Source organism: Musca domestica, unplaced genomic scaffold (assembly GCF_030504385.1).
Source record: "Musca domestica strain aabys unplaced genomic scaffold, Musca_domestica.polishedcontigs.V.1.1 9, whole genome shotgun sequence".
NCBI classification, from domain to species: domain Eukaryota; kingdom Metazoa; phylum Arthropoda; class Insecta; order Diptera; family Muscidae; genus Musca; species Musca domestica.
The window spans coordinates 8463872-8481571 of record NW_026712435.1 but is presented as its reverse complement, the minus strand read 5'-3'; the positions used below and the strand labels follow the sequence as shown (position 1 = coordinate 8481571).

General features: G+C 34.2%; 1 protein-coding gene across 2 annotated transcripts in view; it reads right to left on the bottom strand.

Annotated features, from left to right (window-relative positions):
• Positions 1 to 17700, bottom strand: part of LOC101887451 (ras guanine nucleotide exchange factor P) — a 44033-nt gene that overhangs the window by 18910 nt on the left and 7423 nt on the right. Inside the window, exons 1-5 of one of the 2 annotated variants that reach the window (XM_059131908.1) lie at positions 14513 to 14562; positions 14183 to 14380; positions 13959 to 14113; positions 9114 to 9429; positions 4209 to 5253 (exon numbers count right to left, since the gene is read on the bottom strand). In XM_059131908.1, the coding sequence (XP_058987891.1) occupies positions 4209 to 5253; positions 9114 to 9429; positions 13959 to 14113; positions 14183 to 14380; positions 14513 to 14547 (1749 nt within the window). In that variant the 5' untranslated portion in view covers positions 14548 to 14562. Of the gene's footprint in view, positions 1 to 4208; positions 5254 to 9113; positions 9430 to 13958; positions 14114 to 14182; positions 14381 to 14512; positions 14563 to 17700 lie in introns of those variants that run through there. The other variant, XM_005181732.4, reaches the window with a different exon arrangement.

Sequence of the window (17700 nt, the reverse complement as noted above, 5' to 3'; positions counted from 1 at the left end):
AAGTGTGTCTTGCGGTGTTAGTCGGATGCTTTGCAAAGACAGAGTATATTTTCTTCAGAGAACAAAAGCAAACAATAAAAAAAAGAGCATTGACATATATATTGAACCTTGTACGAAATGATTCATTAGAAAAACATGATCAATTAAAGAGGGTTCAAAATTGACATGAGGATCTTCCACGAAGTGAAATTGCTATAATATACGTAGACTCTATTAAAGTCAAGTACCGAAGATGAATATAATTAGCATTTCATTTCATTTTTTCATTTCATTTCATTTATTTACCTTACAAAGAAATATAAATAAGCCCACAGGGCCCATAACTTATATTATCTATCTACAATACCCTAACATAATACAAATTCAATGATTAATTCAAACTTAACAAATAACATATTAAACCTAATAATTTATCTTAATAATTCACGAGAAGCTCGAACCCTACACCTCGATTCACCATCACCAACTAAACAATAGTCTAGTAGAGCAGTGAAAAAGTGTAGCAGAAACGAGCTAAAAATAAGAGATAACTATTTTATTACTCACAAAACAGAGTATAAATAGTAACTCACATTATACCCTACAAATAAAATTAAGAAGATAATATAGTGGCTCCCCAGCCCAAACAAAAAGAAAAGCAAAAAGAAAGACCCATAATAAACCGACGCAACCACTACAAAAACATAGCCTACATATTTAGGCGAAGGTATTCAATTACTTTAACCCTAAACAGATAATTGGTATGGGCAAAAGTACGTAAGGCCAAAGGAAGCTGATTCCACAATCTCACCGCCCTAACCACAAATGATCTCTCACCAATGGAGGACGAAAACCTTGGACACAACAATTGAGGATTTCGAGATGATCTACAAAACACAAAGTTGTCACGAAGAGGCGAGTCAAAATTGCACATAACACTGTAATGAAATTGAAGAATACGAAGATCAACGTAGCTGCTAAATGGCAATCCCAGGAGATCATTAACAAAACAAGAAACATGATCACCACGACGCAAGCCATACACATAACGAACAATCGAATTTACCGCCCTACGGATACGTTGCATTTGAGAAGAAGTAGTACCGGAGACTACCTCTAGACAATAATTTACCTGCGATAGCAGCAAGGGTACAACCACTCTCTTCCTAACATGACAAGGCAAATAAGCATTAAGACAATACAGCCTCCGCAGCTGAAACCTTATACGACAAAGCAAGGAATCAATGTGTCTCTTAAAGTCCAACAAATATATGGATGTAGCTTTTCGTTGGTTTTTCTAGCCATTCATTCGGAGTAGTAAAAAAATGTCCATCACAAAGTAACATTTATTTGTGGCATTGAAAGAACATTTATTTCGATTTACATGCCCTTGCAAAAATGATCGGTTAGTACTCTGTTTGGAAATGAGTTTTGCATATGCAAACCAAATCAGAATATGATTTTGAAAGAGAATTAGAATACCGAAAGTAGGAAATAAAACATATAAAATTGGAGTTGTTCTGAAGTAGTCATCACATTGTTTGTAGCCAATACAGATACAGGAACAATGTATCCCTTTTTCACATTTTGATTGCATCCAATTTACAGTCAAAAGGAATCGGAAATGTTATTTTGGCAATGGCATTTTTTATGAAATAATAATTAGATTGTAATGTGAAAGCATATATCATATTATTGTTTTAAATACTAATTTTGAACGAATTCGAGATTTAATATTTAACAGATCGAATGCAGTGCATTTTGCATCTGGGTAATTTGTTTTGCAGCAGTAATTTGTTTTGAAAAAAAAATAAAAAATTTAAAGAATCAGCATCACATTTTTTAAAAAATATGTTTGTAACTACTTTGTCTAATAGGGGTTTAAAAAGGTGGTCTTAACTTCTTTCTAAGGTTTTGTTAAGAATTTCGTGTTCCATGCAAAATATAGTCTGTTCCAGAACCTGCAAGAATCTACTAGTTTTGCAATTTTCTCCGATATCATAAAGGGAAAATCGGTTATCGTAGTAAAAATTTCTACATTCTTTGCAGTTCTGCAACAGACCAATATTCTACTAACAATTCAAAGTATCATTGGAAAATAGCATAAATGTTGTAATGGACAGGATGCGAATTTCAGCATAAAAAATATTCGCTATTAAATAGAAATTTTGCGTATTTTCACTCAAAAGTTATCATCTATTTTACCGCTTAAATTATCTGATCATCATCCTAAATTGTGGGTTTCTTTTCTGTTCTAACCTATTGCAAAACTCTGTCGTCGATCGACTTACAATTACGAGCTGTGGAACGACTGCAAAATAAAAAAGTATTTTTTTTTTTCATAAATTCTCTTTCGATTTGAGCTATTAATGACCCAAAAAGATGGCATTGAAAATTGGAATGTAGCCAAATGTTTTCCTTAGATGTCCTCCATATAATTTCGTGGCAATTGATCCACAAGAGATATGTCTACTAATATACTAAAAAGTTAATGTAGAACAACTATATCGGAGAATTACAGAAATAACATATAACAACCATTTTTCGACGACGACACAAATCGAGGGCGCTTGTTGCGAATTTGTATTCTAAGTGTCAATATCTATTACCATACAGGCAACACAGGTAGAAAAATAACGTAACAACAACCACATACAAGTTTGTGTTTGCACGTAATACAGATACGTCCAAAAATGTATTAATTTCAATAACATATTTTAAATTCAAAAATGTACTTTTTCGGAATATGGATTATTGAATTTAAAATGCAGAAGAATAGATTTTATAACATTTAATTTTAAGGCTTTCATGTCATACCCCTTTCAAATTGAAACCAAACTGCATATATAAATAAAGTATTTTACATTTTGCAATTTTAGGAAATTTACGACTAATTACCTAATGGTGGTGTCGCTGTTCCTTAAGCACGGAAAAAGTTTCCGAATCATCGCCTTTGGCGTCTTGATAAGTATAACATCGAATTTTTCTATTATTAAGCAAGAAAATGGGACGACTACGTAGGCTCTGATTTTTCCGATAGAATTGTTGATGTCGACTGGTATTTGCCCAGTGTTACTTTTTTACAAAATAAAATAAAAGTGGAAAATCCCAAAATAAAAAATTAAAATCAAATTAATAAATTAAAGAGTTGGAAAAAATAAAATAGTGCCAACGTCGACAACAAGTCATGCCATTCCAAAAGTGACTGCGGTGTCGGCGTCGACAAGTAGAATAAGATGAATACCCATAACAAATAAAAAGACTTTAACTTGGGGCCCAACTTCTAAATCCCGTTCACCATTGGAGGGTGTTCCACTTTCAACAACAAACTCCAGAAAAATCGGTAGGAGAATGGTTGGAGCCGTTATATGGGACAATACTAAAACCGGAGCCTATATAGACAATTTTATACTACAACGATTGTCCTAGATATTCAATGTTCTGCCACCGGAGCTAGAATCTATTACGAACTCAAAATACCAACTTTTAGATAAATCCGTGGAAAAATGTGGACAAACTCCTCAAAATACCGAATATCGGGAGGTACCCTTAAATTAGAGCTATACGAAAACGTGGACCTATATATGCATTGTTCCGCCAAATACCAATTTTTAGACAAATCCATTAGAAAGTGTGGCTAAAACAATCAAAATACCGAATATCGGGATGTACCGTTATATGAGGGCTATACTTTATGTGGACCGAAATATCTCATTTTCAATACCAACCATACTACACACGGTGCAAATATTTGTGGCAAATTTCGAAGCTACGTCAAATAATGTGAGCTGTATCGTGATTTCAACAGACAGACAGTCGGACATCGTTATATCGACTCATGAATATATATACTTTACAAACGGAACGACAAATTAAATATACCTTTCACATAAACCTTTTCGAAAAGTTTTGAAGAATAAATTCATAGAAATGTGCAATTTCCGCATAAAACGTTTCGTTTCGTTGATGCAGTTCTATTGGCGTACATTTGTTTACGACTGGGCGCCAATTATTTTGTTGATATGTCTAAAATAGATTCATATGTTTGTTTTGTAAGTTTTCCAATAGAACACGTTAAATTTCGCAACAACTATTTATTCTATATTTCCTTGTGTTACGACATGTTAGAAAACACGTTTTTTTTTTTTTTGAACAGCAATATATATTCATATATGTAACAACACATCAAAGACACTAAGTCGCATACACATTGATGTAATTTTTCTTACCTTTGATGCACGTTGCAATTCCTGTTCTTCAATATCACATTTGGGTGTTTTTGTTGCTGCAACATCTTCAATACGTAAATTAGGCATCTTGGCATTATCCACAGCATTGGATGTCTTGTTACTGTTGTTTTTATGCTTGTTTGGTTTGGGCATTGTGGTAATATCGTTGGTAATGTTTGTGAGAGAGTTGGATATGTTTGCGAAATTTTTACTAACAGTGTCAGTAGGTACAGACAGTAATTGAGTCTCAACAAACTCGTTTATAACAAAATTATCGTTTTGGTTGTAATTCAAACATTTTTTTAGTACTAGCGATTCCCGATTCGATTCAATACCGTCCGATTTATTTATTATCAAATCGTCTTCTTGTTCTTCTGTATCACAGTCCGACAGCTTGCCAACGGAACTATTCGTTTGTTCACTAGAACTGTTAATAGAATTTACATCTGCGATAGACGATTGTGCTGGTGGTGGAGGTGTTTTTTCTCTTTGGGCAATTACTACGACTGTCTGTGAGGGTAATTCGTCATCACTTGTTTTGCTGTTTATATTTTTCACATTCTCATTCGACTTCACACTATTTTTAGAATCATTATTTGGTTGTATTATTTGCGGCTGAGCAGATAATAATTTCTTCGAAGCGCGATGTTCTCGACGTTCTCGCGTTTCTTTACTTGGTTTTTCTCTTTTCTTTGTTGCTGCGCTATTAAGGCCCGCTGTTTTGCCAACTTCGTCCGTTTTAGACGATGGCTTATCGGTGACTGAAGCAGCTGTTGTGTCGGCTAAAGTAATTGCCAATTGTTGGTTTTGGTTTAGACTTTTGCTTGTATGGTTTGCAGTGGTTATTGTTGTTGCCGCAGCCGTATTCCCATTCGCTTCTCTTGGGACTTGTGCCGATATAGATGGCATTACTACTGGTACTACTGGTGGTGGTGGTGCTTGCTGAGTTGGTGTTGTGGTTGGTGGAGTTGTTTGACTACGTCGTGCCCTTGGAATATAAACAGCTCTATCTGGACGTCGTTCACGTCTGGATTGCTGTTGTTGTCTGTAAAATTGATATGTATAGAGCAGTTGAGCATTGTATTCATAAACAACAAAAGCAAAGAATGATGATGGGAAAGAATAAAACAAACAAATTTAAATGAGCGAATGTATGTGCATCCGCATGTACTACAAAAACAAAGTGAGTATAAAAACGTTGAACAGGTAAAGAGAATGAACAAAACAGAGGGTAGCAAAACAATGTCAGAGCGATAATTTATTATATGTTAAACGAATATAGAATTTTTCCCAACTTTCGTACCTTAATGTTTGGCTTGTCTTATTATGTATAGTTTTATATAATTTTTTTTAATAATAATGTATGATGATACGAAATTGAGTGTGAACGAATAATACCATTTGTACGAATAATACCATTTTGTACTCAGACCATGAGTTTCTAATAAATTAATGAATATTAAATTGAAATCGTTGACGACTTAAAAACAGCTATTATTATTCTTGGCATACTAAATTTAAAATGTTTTGGTGGTAATAATGGCTAAAGCTTATTCTAGAAAAATCCTTTTTTTCCTTAAATGTGGCATCGTAAAAATCTCATAATTTGAAATACTTTAGGTTATACTAAGTCGGCACTTTAAGGATTCACTCTTCTTAAAAATACCACATTTTCAATTGCAAATGTGCTGCTTACATTCAATATAAATTGTTACATTTTCAGATTTTGTCTACCTTTAACAGAAAGACATAAAATTAGTTTTTATTAAATCGTTGAAATTTTCAAACTAAGTAAAATATGTAGTGTCTTTTGCCAGTAATTGTGTAAGTAATTGTGGGAACGACATTTTTCTTCTAGTCGGTCTACTGATGTTTTGTAAGGAATAAATTTTTTTAAGTATACATTTGTTTTGTTTTATAATACTTGCTCGGTATTGCTTTTCTGCATTTTAATCAATCTAACATAAACGAATTAAATATACGAATACGTCGATTTTTTAAAGACCGCTGTTTTAAAAGATTTCAGTTTTCAATCGTGCCTAATAGTGAATAAACACTTGAAGTAATTTTTATTTGTTAATAAACTTTCGGCTAAATACAGCTTCTTGCATTACTTTGTATGAAATAAACTAAACTAATAATATTTTGACGTTTTTGTTTAACATTTTTCAAGTTTTGTTTAGTTATAACATTCAAAATCCACGTTTTTCGTGCATATGCCTACTTTAGAAAAATTCTTATTCATTTATTTTATTTTATTATTATTAGACGGTGCCAGAAAAATTGTCTAACTATAAATATCTCACAATAATATCTAAGAAGATTCTGGTGAAAAATTGTTAATTTTAAATAGTTCTTAGGAATTTCCATTGTTTCGATCCTGCTAAGGTCCCGCGCTGCCAAATATGTAAATTCCAATAGAAATCAACTTTTCTCAATAAATTTGGCAAAAAGAGTTTATTTATTTAATTTTTATTTATTTATTTTCAATTTGTACAGTAAACTAGCCTATAGGGCCATGGACGGTTCCAAAAACTTGTACATGACTACTCTAAAAATAAATAAATTTGCAAGTCTTGGACGCCTCCACTATATTTTATCTAAAAACTCATGTTCCGATGAAATAATTCATGAACTTTTCCCAACTAAATTTTGAACAAAGGTATCAGAGAAGATCAGTGAATCTAATTTAAGTCGACTTTCATACTTTCTTATGAATGATTTTATTTGTTCAAATATAATATAATTTATTTCAAATTGGTAACCAAGCTTAAAGGCCGCCCAACTTAGGGGCAATTACCCCATAGACTTTTCTATACAAGACATTTTGTAGAACCTTTCCTCTAAGATTTTTGTCCATAACAAATAATTCGTGTAATATTTTCGAAAATCTTCTCTTAAAGAGAGTATGAAAAACCCATTTAATTTAGTATTAAAATTTAAATAAATGAATCGGTCAATCGTTATCAGTAATATAATTGTTATCAGTACATGTTGGGGAACAACTCTAGTTTAGTAAAAACTCTTAGATTTTTTCGAAATTTTTTCCAGAGGTAGGTATTTTTACCCTTATCCCGGGAAACTATTTTTTTCTTGGGGGACGGACCCAGGACCCCAGATTTTTGACCCGAAAGTCCGGGATCAAGACCCCACCTGGACCCGGATAAGTTGTCATGGTTCGGAAGTTATAGTCAAATTATCGATTTTTTGGACCCGGATTTTTTATGAAACCCCCAAAAAGTCAAAAAAGGGCCCATTATGGGGGTCAACAAAATCGTTTCCAAATTATAGCTGACACTCTTACCTTTCAAAAATGCTACAATTTGTGCTAATACCTTTTTCGGGTCCAGAGATATGGGTCTTTCCATCCGCATAACCCGATTCTAACCAGTTCATTAAAATGATGTTTTTAATAAAAAAGTGTTTATTTCGCGTAGCAGTCGTCGGAATAACAAAAGTTTTCTAAATTTGGCTCTTTTTGTAAATAGCCGGCCTTCGGCCGGGTCTTGAGATTTTCACCTATGGGTATGTCCGACACCGGCTAACGCGAACAAAAGGTTCATAATTTCGGCACTTTTTTTAAATAGCCGGCCTTCGGCCGGGGCTTGAGATTTTCTCCTCTAGGTATGTCCTACACCGGCTAACGCGAACCAAAGTTTTCTAAATTGGATACCATTTGTAAGTAGCCGGCCTTCGGCCGGGGTTTGAGATTTTCTCCTCTGGGTATGTCCTAAACCGGCTAACGCGAACCAAAGTTTTCTAAATTTGACACTTTTTGTATATAGCCGGCCTTCGGCCGGGGCTTGAGATTTTCTCCTCTGGGTATGTCCCACACCGGCTAACGCGAACCAAAGTTTTCTAAATTTGACACTTTTTGTAAATAGCCGGCCTTCGGCCGGGGCTTGAGATTTTCTCCTCTGGGTATGTCCCACACCGGCTAACGCGAACCAAAGTTTTCTAAATCGGATACTTTTTGTAAGTAGCCGGTCTTCGGCCGGGGCTTGAGATTTTCTCCTCTGGGTATGTCCTACACCGGCTAACGCGGACCAAAGATTTCTTAATTTCATTCTTACGCAAAATATACCATTTTTTATTGAAAACATAGTTTTAATGAACTGGATAGAATCGGGTTATGCGGATGGAAAGACCCATATCTCTGGACTCAGTGAAGGTATTGGCACAAATTGTAGCATTTTGGAAAGGTAAAAGTGTCAGCTATAATTTGGCATCAATTTTGTTGTCCCTCATAATGGACCCTTTTTTGACTTTTTGGGGGTTTTATAAAAAATCCGGGTCCAAAAAATCGATAATTTGACTATAACCGAACCGTAACATCCTACCCCATCATGTGACCACTTGTTGGATAGGTATTTTCATAAGCTTTCCAACGATACCCATATTGTCCATATCGGGTAAGTGGATCCGGGTCTAGTCGGGGTCTTGAACCCGGACTTACGGGTCAAAAATCTGGGGTCCCAGGTCCGTCCCCCAAGAAAAAAATAGTTTCCCGGGATCATGGTTAAAATACCTACCACTGAAAAAATTTTCGAAAAAATTGAAGAGTTTTTACTAAACTAGAGTTAAGCCCATGTTGGTATACAATTAACCAAAAAAAAATATACAAACAAAACACAATGCTTTTTATCATTATATAGAGTTGGTAGAATAACCCATCAAGTGAATTTGAATGGCTACATTTAATTATTCCCGTTTATTATTTTGTGCCCTTAACTGGTTAACATAAAAAACCATGTCAAAGCAAAAACATACACAGTAAGAAGTTGGAACGTTCGGCCTTCGAGGTCGTTGACTGTATGAAAATGACGACACAAACAATAAAAAATAGTTTCTTACAAACACACAAGCTCGTGGATATTCTCATATAAATACAAGAGTTACACTAACCTTTGCGGTGGTTTACATGTTTCGTCGGCTGCCTCTTGTGATTGTTGTTGTTGGTGGTGTTTTTGTGGATTTGAGTCGAAGCCATTTTGTTGTGTCGAGGTCGCAATATCCACAATGCCGTTTGTATTCGTTTTCCTATGTATTGGTGAGTTATTGCACGATATCGAGGTAGCAAGCGATTCCGACGTCACAGAAGAGGAATGAATGTCATGAAATGTCTCGGTTGCATTACATGCTAACATCCTAGACGAGGACTCGCTGACATTGTTTCGCAATGCCGGTGGTCGATACAAGTCTAGGCTGTTAGATTTATTTACTGAAAAGAAAAGAGACAAAAAAAAACAAATGTTATACATTATGGACGTAGACAGTTGCTTCTTTAAGGATATGTGTGCAGATAGTCCTTTTTCGAAAAACACATAACTAATTCCAATAAATACAAATACAACCATATTTATTCCTATTGCCTGGCTTTGTTGTGGTTTGCCATTCATAAAACACTTTATTATCATTCAACCAAAGTATGAATAGCCATAGCTGGCGCGGCTTGACCTACATAAATGTGTTATTTGTTTTTACGCTCTTTTGTTTTTCTCCCATTCGACGCATTGTTTTTATATGTTAAAAGAGACTGTTAATTGAGAACCATTCACACAGACAAATGGCAAATAAATAAATATAAAAACTGGCAATTAAATATGCTTGACATTCGTTTTTATTATGTTTGACTGCCATGATTTGGCTCATACCATGTCCAAATTCCCGAAAGTAGGGTGCCACAGAGTATCGAGTAATCCACAACAAATGAAGATTCTCAAAATTGAAGGTGAGCATGACTACCATTATGATGCACAAAGAGCGGCAGAGAGTTCAAAGAGAAATGGATTTACAAGTTTACGCATCAAAACAAAACAAAAGCAGGTATGTATGTTGGCTATGGCATCATATTAAATGAGGGCGACCTTGAAATTTGGCTGTATTGTATTTAAGGTGAGTGTAGTACGAGTGTGTGTTTGTGCCTGTTTATCCACATATAGATGAGTTTTAATGTTGTAAAATCCCAAAACACGATTTATTATTGTCGGGGTGGGGGAGCCGGCGTTTGAAAGATGTAGGTTACTACATATTCATCAGGTATTCTGACGTGCGCTTTTTATGGGGTAGATCAAATTTAATATTGACATCAACATTTTGACTTGATTCGAACTTGTACATCCTAATTTTTTGTCAAACATAGATTAAGTTCGTAGATGGCAGCATCATTATACTCCACCCGGTACTGGCTCCCAAAAATTGACAAAATTATAATATTGCTTATCGCACTGAAAGCGGATAGAGTATCCGATTTTGTTTAAAATTGTTATCGCAATAGTTTTATCAGGCATAGGTCAGGTGAGAAAATGGCCGAATCCCTCTGGTACCTCTTGCACCAGGGAAACATTTCGAATCTTTTTTTCAATCTTTTTAGTAATTATAACGTTCATAGAAACACAGTTTACAATATTTATACTAACATTATTAGTGTAAGGTTTAGATTTCTTATGGTACGTCTTCCGAAAAGGGTTGTCATAGATATCTGAACAATTACTCCTATCTACTGCTAGCACTCGAAACCTATTCCCACACACTGGAACCACATTTCGCGGCTTAGTCAGAAGTCTACAAATAAAAACATTACACCGATTTTTAATAAAGTCACGTTGCATAGAATATATTTGCAACTTGTGATCGAATGATCGCAGTAGCAAATCGAGTGAAAATAAAATGTCAGTTTCACGTTTCCCAAGAAATCCGCTTTAGCTAAAATTAGTAAATAGACTTAAATCTTTTAAATCAATTGTTGCTGTTCAAATCGGTTCATAACTGCAAGTCGCCAAATTAATCATTTAGAAATCTTGTCCGAAGCGATCTCTAATTTTAATATGGCAATTTAAGATGGTCAACCACTGCATTAATATATTACCGGTTGAAAAACACTGTTAAATATAAGCTCCTTGTTATCAAAGAGAACACAGATTTTATGTTACATTGAGGATACATCAATCTGTTGACGTTGTATGTGTATCAAGTAAATCAATCATCACGTCACAATGTCCTTCCATAAAATGTCTTGGCTGTTGAAATAAATTTTACTTCGGGTTTCTAGCGAAGTAAATAACATCGGTTTAATCGGCTTGTAGACTTTATATTCAACAAGTAAGCAAAGGCTACAGTCGAGCGGGGCCGACCGTTGAATACCCTACAACACTATAATAAACCATACAGTTTATATAGGCGAGATACTCGAAATAATTCCACAAGATATTGTGACAAATAATAAAAGAAAACCATCATGTTTCGTTCTCTAATTTTCGAATAATAACAACTTAAACGAATTTGCTCATTTCCAATTTATTGTTAGATGTTGCACGTAAATGGTCTTCCTAGATCTGGAACCAATATTTCCCAAAGACCTATAATCTCTCAGAAGTGGCAAAAGATTAACATTTATTATTGGTTTTTGACTGAAACGCATCTATATGAGATACAGACATTTGACTACACTCTACAACGAAATAGTCAGAAGTGCGTCTCTCCTGTATTTGTGAATTCTCCAAAAAGTCACTGGAATCGACATTTTCGTATTTTGTCTACAAAAGTTGGCAAACTATTTCACACATTGAATATTTTTGGATGGCCATCCAAAACTGCTTGGCTTTTGCAATGTGCGGTAACCCCTATTCAAATGTGCGTGAGGATCGGGCGATAATTACGACCTGCTGACAATTTTGCAGTTTTTTGGTCCATTTCAACCCCTAAATATACAACGATCATCTCCAAAAAGAGTAGGCATCTATTCTGACCCTCATCTTCTCCCCATGCAAAATTTCGTAAGGATCGGACCATAAATGCGATCTGTATATGATATCCTGATATCCTAACTACTTAGTTTTGTGAGCTGTAGAAATATTACCAAATGTTTAATTCAAAATGAAAATATGCCAAAAATATGACAAAATTGAAAAAAATATGAGAAAATGTTACAAATCCAATATTTTCATCTTTAGAGAGATATTTTTATGCGATTTTTTAGACGCTTTTTCTTTCCTAACAAGAGGCCATTCTGAAGTAATGAGAACTGTCGAAATCAGTTCAGCCGTTCTCGACATATAAGAGATCTTTCAAGCATATCTTCTTTGATAGACATATATATCGCACATATATCCGATTTGTTGGATGTTAACATCAATGTAAAGGTCAGAAGTAACCTTGTCATGGCTTTGTGATTTCGACGGGATTTAAAATATTCACGGTTTAATGAAAAATGTTGAATTTTTTCAACACAAAATATATGGTCTATTTTACCCGCTCAATATTATCCGATGACCACCCAAATTGGTAGGCTTCTTCCCCGCCCTAAACTCTAGCTACATGCGAAATTCCGCGTCGATTGGTCTATAATTGCGACCTGTATAGCTACTGCAAAATCCGACATTTTTTCAGTATTTGGTCCATTTCAAACCCTAAACATTTGGCGATCATCTCCAAAAGAAATAGGCTTCTATTCTGACCCTAACCCCACCTTCGTGCAAAATTTCGTAAGGATCGGGCCATAATTGCGACCTGTAGAGTGATTACAAATTAACATGGACAGACGGACGGACGGACATACATAGCTAGATCGACTCAGCTCGGCGAGCTAGGAAGATCCATATATACTTTCCTATATGGGAAACCAATATTTCGAGGTGTTACATAAATTCTGGCCCAATCAAACTTATAATACCCCCAACACATAGTGTTGTAGGGTATAATAATACTTAGTTCGTAGCGTATGTAAGAACTAAAGTGAAGAATATACTATAAACTTAAGAAAAATACATGAAATTAGCTATTATCGTTATATGAAGGCTATGTTCACATTGTGACCTATACATATTTCTTTTGAATCTTGTAAGAAAATGATGACAATTGATTAGGTATTATTTTTCGCCAGACATTCTCATAATAATGGGAACACAAAAGAAAAAATATTAATTATTAATTATAATTAATCGATTTAATTTAACGTACTTGCTTTATAAGAGTTGCCATAAAAAATGCAATATTTTTGTAAAAGATCCAGAAACCACCATAAAATCCAGAAACATCCCAACATACCAAAATGGCTTGAGAATAATATTACAATAAGTGTGTGGTGCAAGTATAGAAAAATCGAAATTAAACCCTCATTTATAAGCCTCATATAATAATCAGGATTTTTAGCATATTCATGGTTTTTGAGTTCTGTACGAATGAACAATCAAAGAATTTGCCTTGTTGATGACAACCCATTTTTAAAGTTGTTTAATAATAATACAACGGATTTGACCCAATTTGTAAGCAAAGACAAAACAAAAAATAAATAGCAAAGGTGGGAAGATTCCACTTCAGATACCCGATATGAGTTCATACGTTGTTTTGTGATTATGATATTTTTCACATCTTCAAAATAAACCACATGGCAGTATATGGGATTTGTCTTCTGTACGGTATCTAATTACCACAACAGTTGTCATGCAAGCGACTATCGTACCTCTCTGTGTCTCGAAAAGTTATCAAATCTACAAACACACTGTTTGCTATTATTGCTGCAATCCAATATCATTTTGGTTTTAAGACAAAAACACAACACGAAAATGTGGTACAAATTCATATAGAGATTACACGAAGTATTCATTAGCAACAAATTTGGTGAACATACTGCAATGATTGCGATTAACACATATAATAATATATACAGCAGCAAAACAAGTATCCACTTGAACGACGAAAAGTTTGTTACATATTCAATATTTGAATAACAATTATTACGCATTGACTCACATTTAACATCAATTAAATTCCTTTCGACTCCCATTTTTTTCTCTCGCTTAATATTGTTTGATGAATTATTATTGTTGGTGGAGATATTGAGAGGTTCACTTTGTCGTTTGTCCGATCGCCAACTTTTTATTGGGTTACTGTTGTGCTTGTGGCGTCTGTAAATATATAATAATAATAATATACAATTATTTTTGTTAATTCACATTACTAAAAAATGAACTCACGTTTCGATAGAATTTATCGCTGCATTATCCGTAAATTTCTGAGGATCTATTAGTTGATTTTTGAAACAGACTACTGTTCGGCGGAAAGGACCCTGTCCCACAGAAAATGTAAATATGTCATATTTTTGCCGAAAATTCTCACATGCCTGATGTATTAGGAATCGACGGAAATTGTTAACTGGTGGAAATAGTAAAACACTACAAAAATATGAAAAAAAAAGAAGAACAAATATTAAGTAATTTAGTTCAAAAAGCTCTAATTAAAATTTATTTTTTTTAAATTTAGTTTTGAATTTTGTTCATGTAGCAACTAGGAAAATGTTTACTTACTAGGCCGAGACGATAAAAGAACTATGCAATAGCATAACGGGACCAATGACTATAAATGTCAGGTGACCCTTAAAGCTATCAAGTCAATTGCCTTTAAATAGTCTTGACAGCAAGAAAGCCCTGATTGAAATTCGCGATTGCAATAAGCTTTATCGGGTTCCAGGATATAGCAATATAGTGGGAACTGAAGTGGCTGATGAATTAGGTCGAGGAGTTTCCCAGTTAAACCACCAATAAGCCGGAAGAAGATGACACTTAGACCCATCTCGTTAGGCATACTAAGAATCGCGGTAGGCATATTAATTGACCACCGTAGTATCAGATATCTGACTTCAAGATGGAATATGGAAGAAGATATAGAGGCGATTGAACACCTGCTATGCAGATGTCAAATGTTATTCAACAAGAGACGTCGGCTATTTGCAGGTGAGAGATATAAACTCTAACGTTATTTTCAAACATAGATCTCATCATCATCTACAAGTTTGCTAAAACCTTGTCCCGGCTAAGAAGACGGCACTGCTAACTCCACTCTCTCTCTCTCCATTAACCTTTCCTTCTCTTGGTGGGTATATTTGTAATTCATGTCGCACTTAGCATTAAAAATATTTCAGACAAAATATTTGTCCTTTTCGCCCGCTTCTTTAGTATCCTCCTCTTGCCAATATTAGTTTCGATAATTGTGACCTGTATGTCGATTTCACTATCCTATCAAAATTATGTTCTTGTTCCATTTTATCCGCTGTATATATCGTCTCAATAAATATGTATTAATTCCATTTGGGACACAAAGTCCGTGCAAAATGTCTATTAGTATTGATCGTTCCATAACTTTGGCCTTGAGTATGATTATAAAGCTACCTCGACTTAACTCTTTCAAAATTTATATTATTATATTTGGCTTCCAATTGATTTCATTATCAACAAAATGCCCGTAAAAGTGGTTTTATAGTCCCCACACCCTTTTCAGTTACTGCTTCATTTAAGAACGGCTTTCGGAATATAACCAGCGGTCATTGAACGCACGCTATGTTTGATTCCCATTGTTTATTACATCATCAGGTGACACTCAAGAAACGAGAATCGAAAGAATTTTTTATCGAACGCAACGTTTGAATGAGAGCAACAAAAATAATGAAAGACACAACAGAACAGAATACAAATACAGTTACTCCAATCCAGAATTTGTCGGGTTATTGTTGTAGTACATTCTTCGTCGTTGTTTTATTATATTATGCCTACAACAGATTGTTTATTTTTTGATCTCCGAATCAACAGAGCGAATATATCAAGTATTCTTTTAATTTTTTTTCTTGTAGTGGCCACATACTTTAAGATTGTATTTTTTTTTGTAATAAAAGTAAATAAAATAATAAGAATATGTGTTTCCACAAAGAAGTGTTATCAACAAGATACCAATAGGTAAAAATTGACTCGACTACTCCTATTCTACTCTACTGCCTTTTGTTGAGTTTGGTACCACGTAACTGTACTTTGTTTAGGTTTTTAGAAATGACCTTTTAAGAAGTACACTGCAAGGAGGAGAAGGATTTGAGGAAATATTTTTTAACGATTTTTAGGGATAGAAAAGGAAATATAAATGGAAAAATGGAAATATAAATAATAATATTTGAAGTGAAAAAAACTACAAGAATAATTCGGTTTTAGTGGATCATAAGGTCGAAAAGATCAGGAAAGTATGGATTTCATTCAGAGACCCAAAGAAATAAAAATTCACTTTTCTATAACGTCCGTAGACCAAACGTCCAACTTTTACGAAAACTGCTTTCATTTACAAAGTTCTAGAGTAATTAAAAACAAAGATCCCTTCTTGGAAATTAATATTTTAAAATTTGTACTTACGATATTTGCCTGCGTTGCTGACAGCGCAGTAACTATGACACACAAATACTGCAATAAATTGCACTTTTTCTTTCTTTTTGTGGCCAACATTTACCATTGTAGCCGAAATAAGGCTACCTAAGCTTGAGAAGTAACGTTATAAAGAAATGAATACATTGAACATGTAAGACTCTGCCAACGTAATGATGTTAGCAGCACAAGTCTTAACTATATTTTAGTTGCAGCACCAGTCTAACAAACAGGTCTTTCTGGGTATTATTTGGAACTTGTGGCACAAGGTAGTAGCAGTGGAGTTATTTGCAACCAAATGCAGCAATCAGTATTCGTAGGAAAAAATGCAATAACGCGGAAAACAAATGTAATATGTAATGTTTTGGATAAACTGCAAACTACACTCATTTGTGCACCGTACCGTGGTAAGGTATTCGACACAGCGGTGCATGTAAAAATGTTTTAACGTAAAATAGAAAGAAAAACAAATTAATGCAGCAAATGGTTGTGGCAGTAGATATAAAATAGGAGAAATGTGTGTTACTAAATACAAAAGAAGATGAACATTAGTTGCGATAGAATGAGGCATACGGGAATGTAGATTATTTGAATACTTTTAACATATATGGGGCTAAAAGAATTTTGATCAAGATTGTATAGTACTGGAAAGACTGGAAATGTTTGTTTATCGGGATTAAAATACACCATCTGTAGCGTTCAGCTTAACAAAAATCTGATTTATAGACATTTAGATTATCAACACCGCCGTTAAAAATATGATTTTGGCTAAACTTTAGAGACTACTTCGATATTTACATTTGCGCATTTCGCAAGCTATAAGAATTTATTTTTTCTTCGTAATATTTCCAGCTGAGTAAATACAAAAATCTTAAAGATTTTATTCGGTATAGAATAATTAAATTGAAAATAAGTAAGAATAGTTGTGTGATTCCATGTAACACTCAACCTTTTCTAAAGAATAATTCTATTGGACGTTAAATATCATATAGAATTGCTTCACGTTATTATATACAATTTATATTCAGATTTATCATCAGATTTAGTTTTTATTGAAAACAAAATGTTGCGTCATTGCTCGGTATATATTGTTTATATAGTGTCCATAATATATTGTTTTTTTTTATACAATGGGACTCTTCGAAATCACGATTTCGTTTTTACTAGGACTACATTTACTTAAGCTACTTCTTACAAACTAACAGATATGGGCGGCACTATCACACACTCACGAGATCGTATGATGTGGTTCTTTGTTGTGCCCAAAGGGGATCAGTCAAATGATTGTGCTGTACAGATTTTGTGCTATATACAGA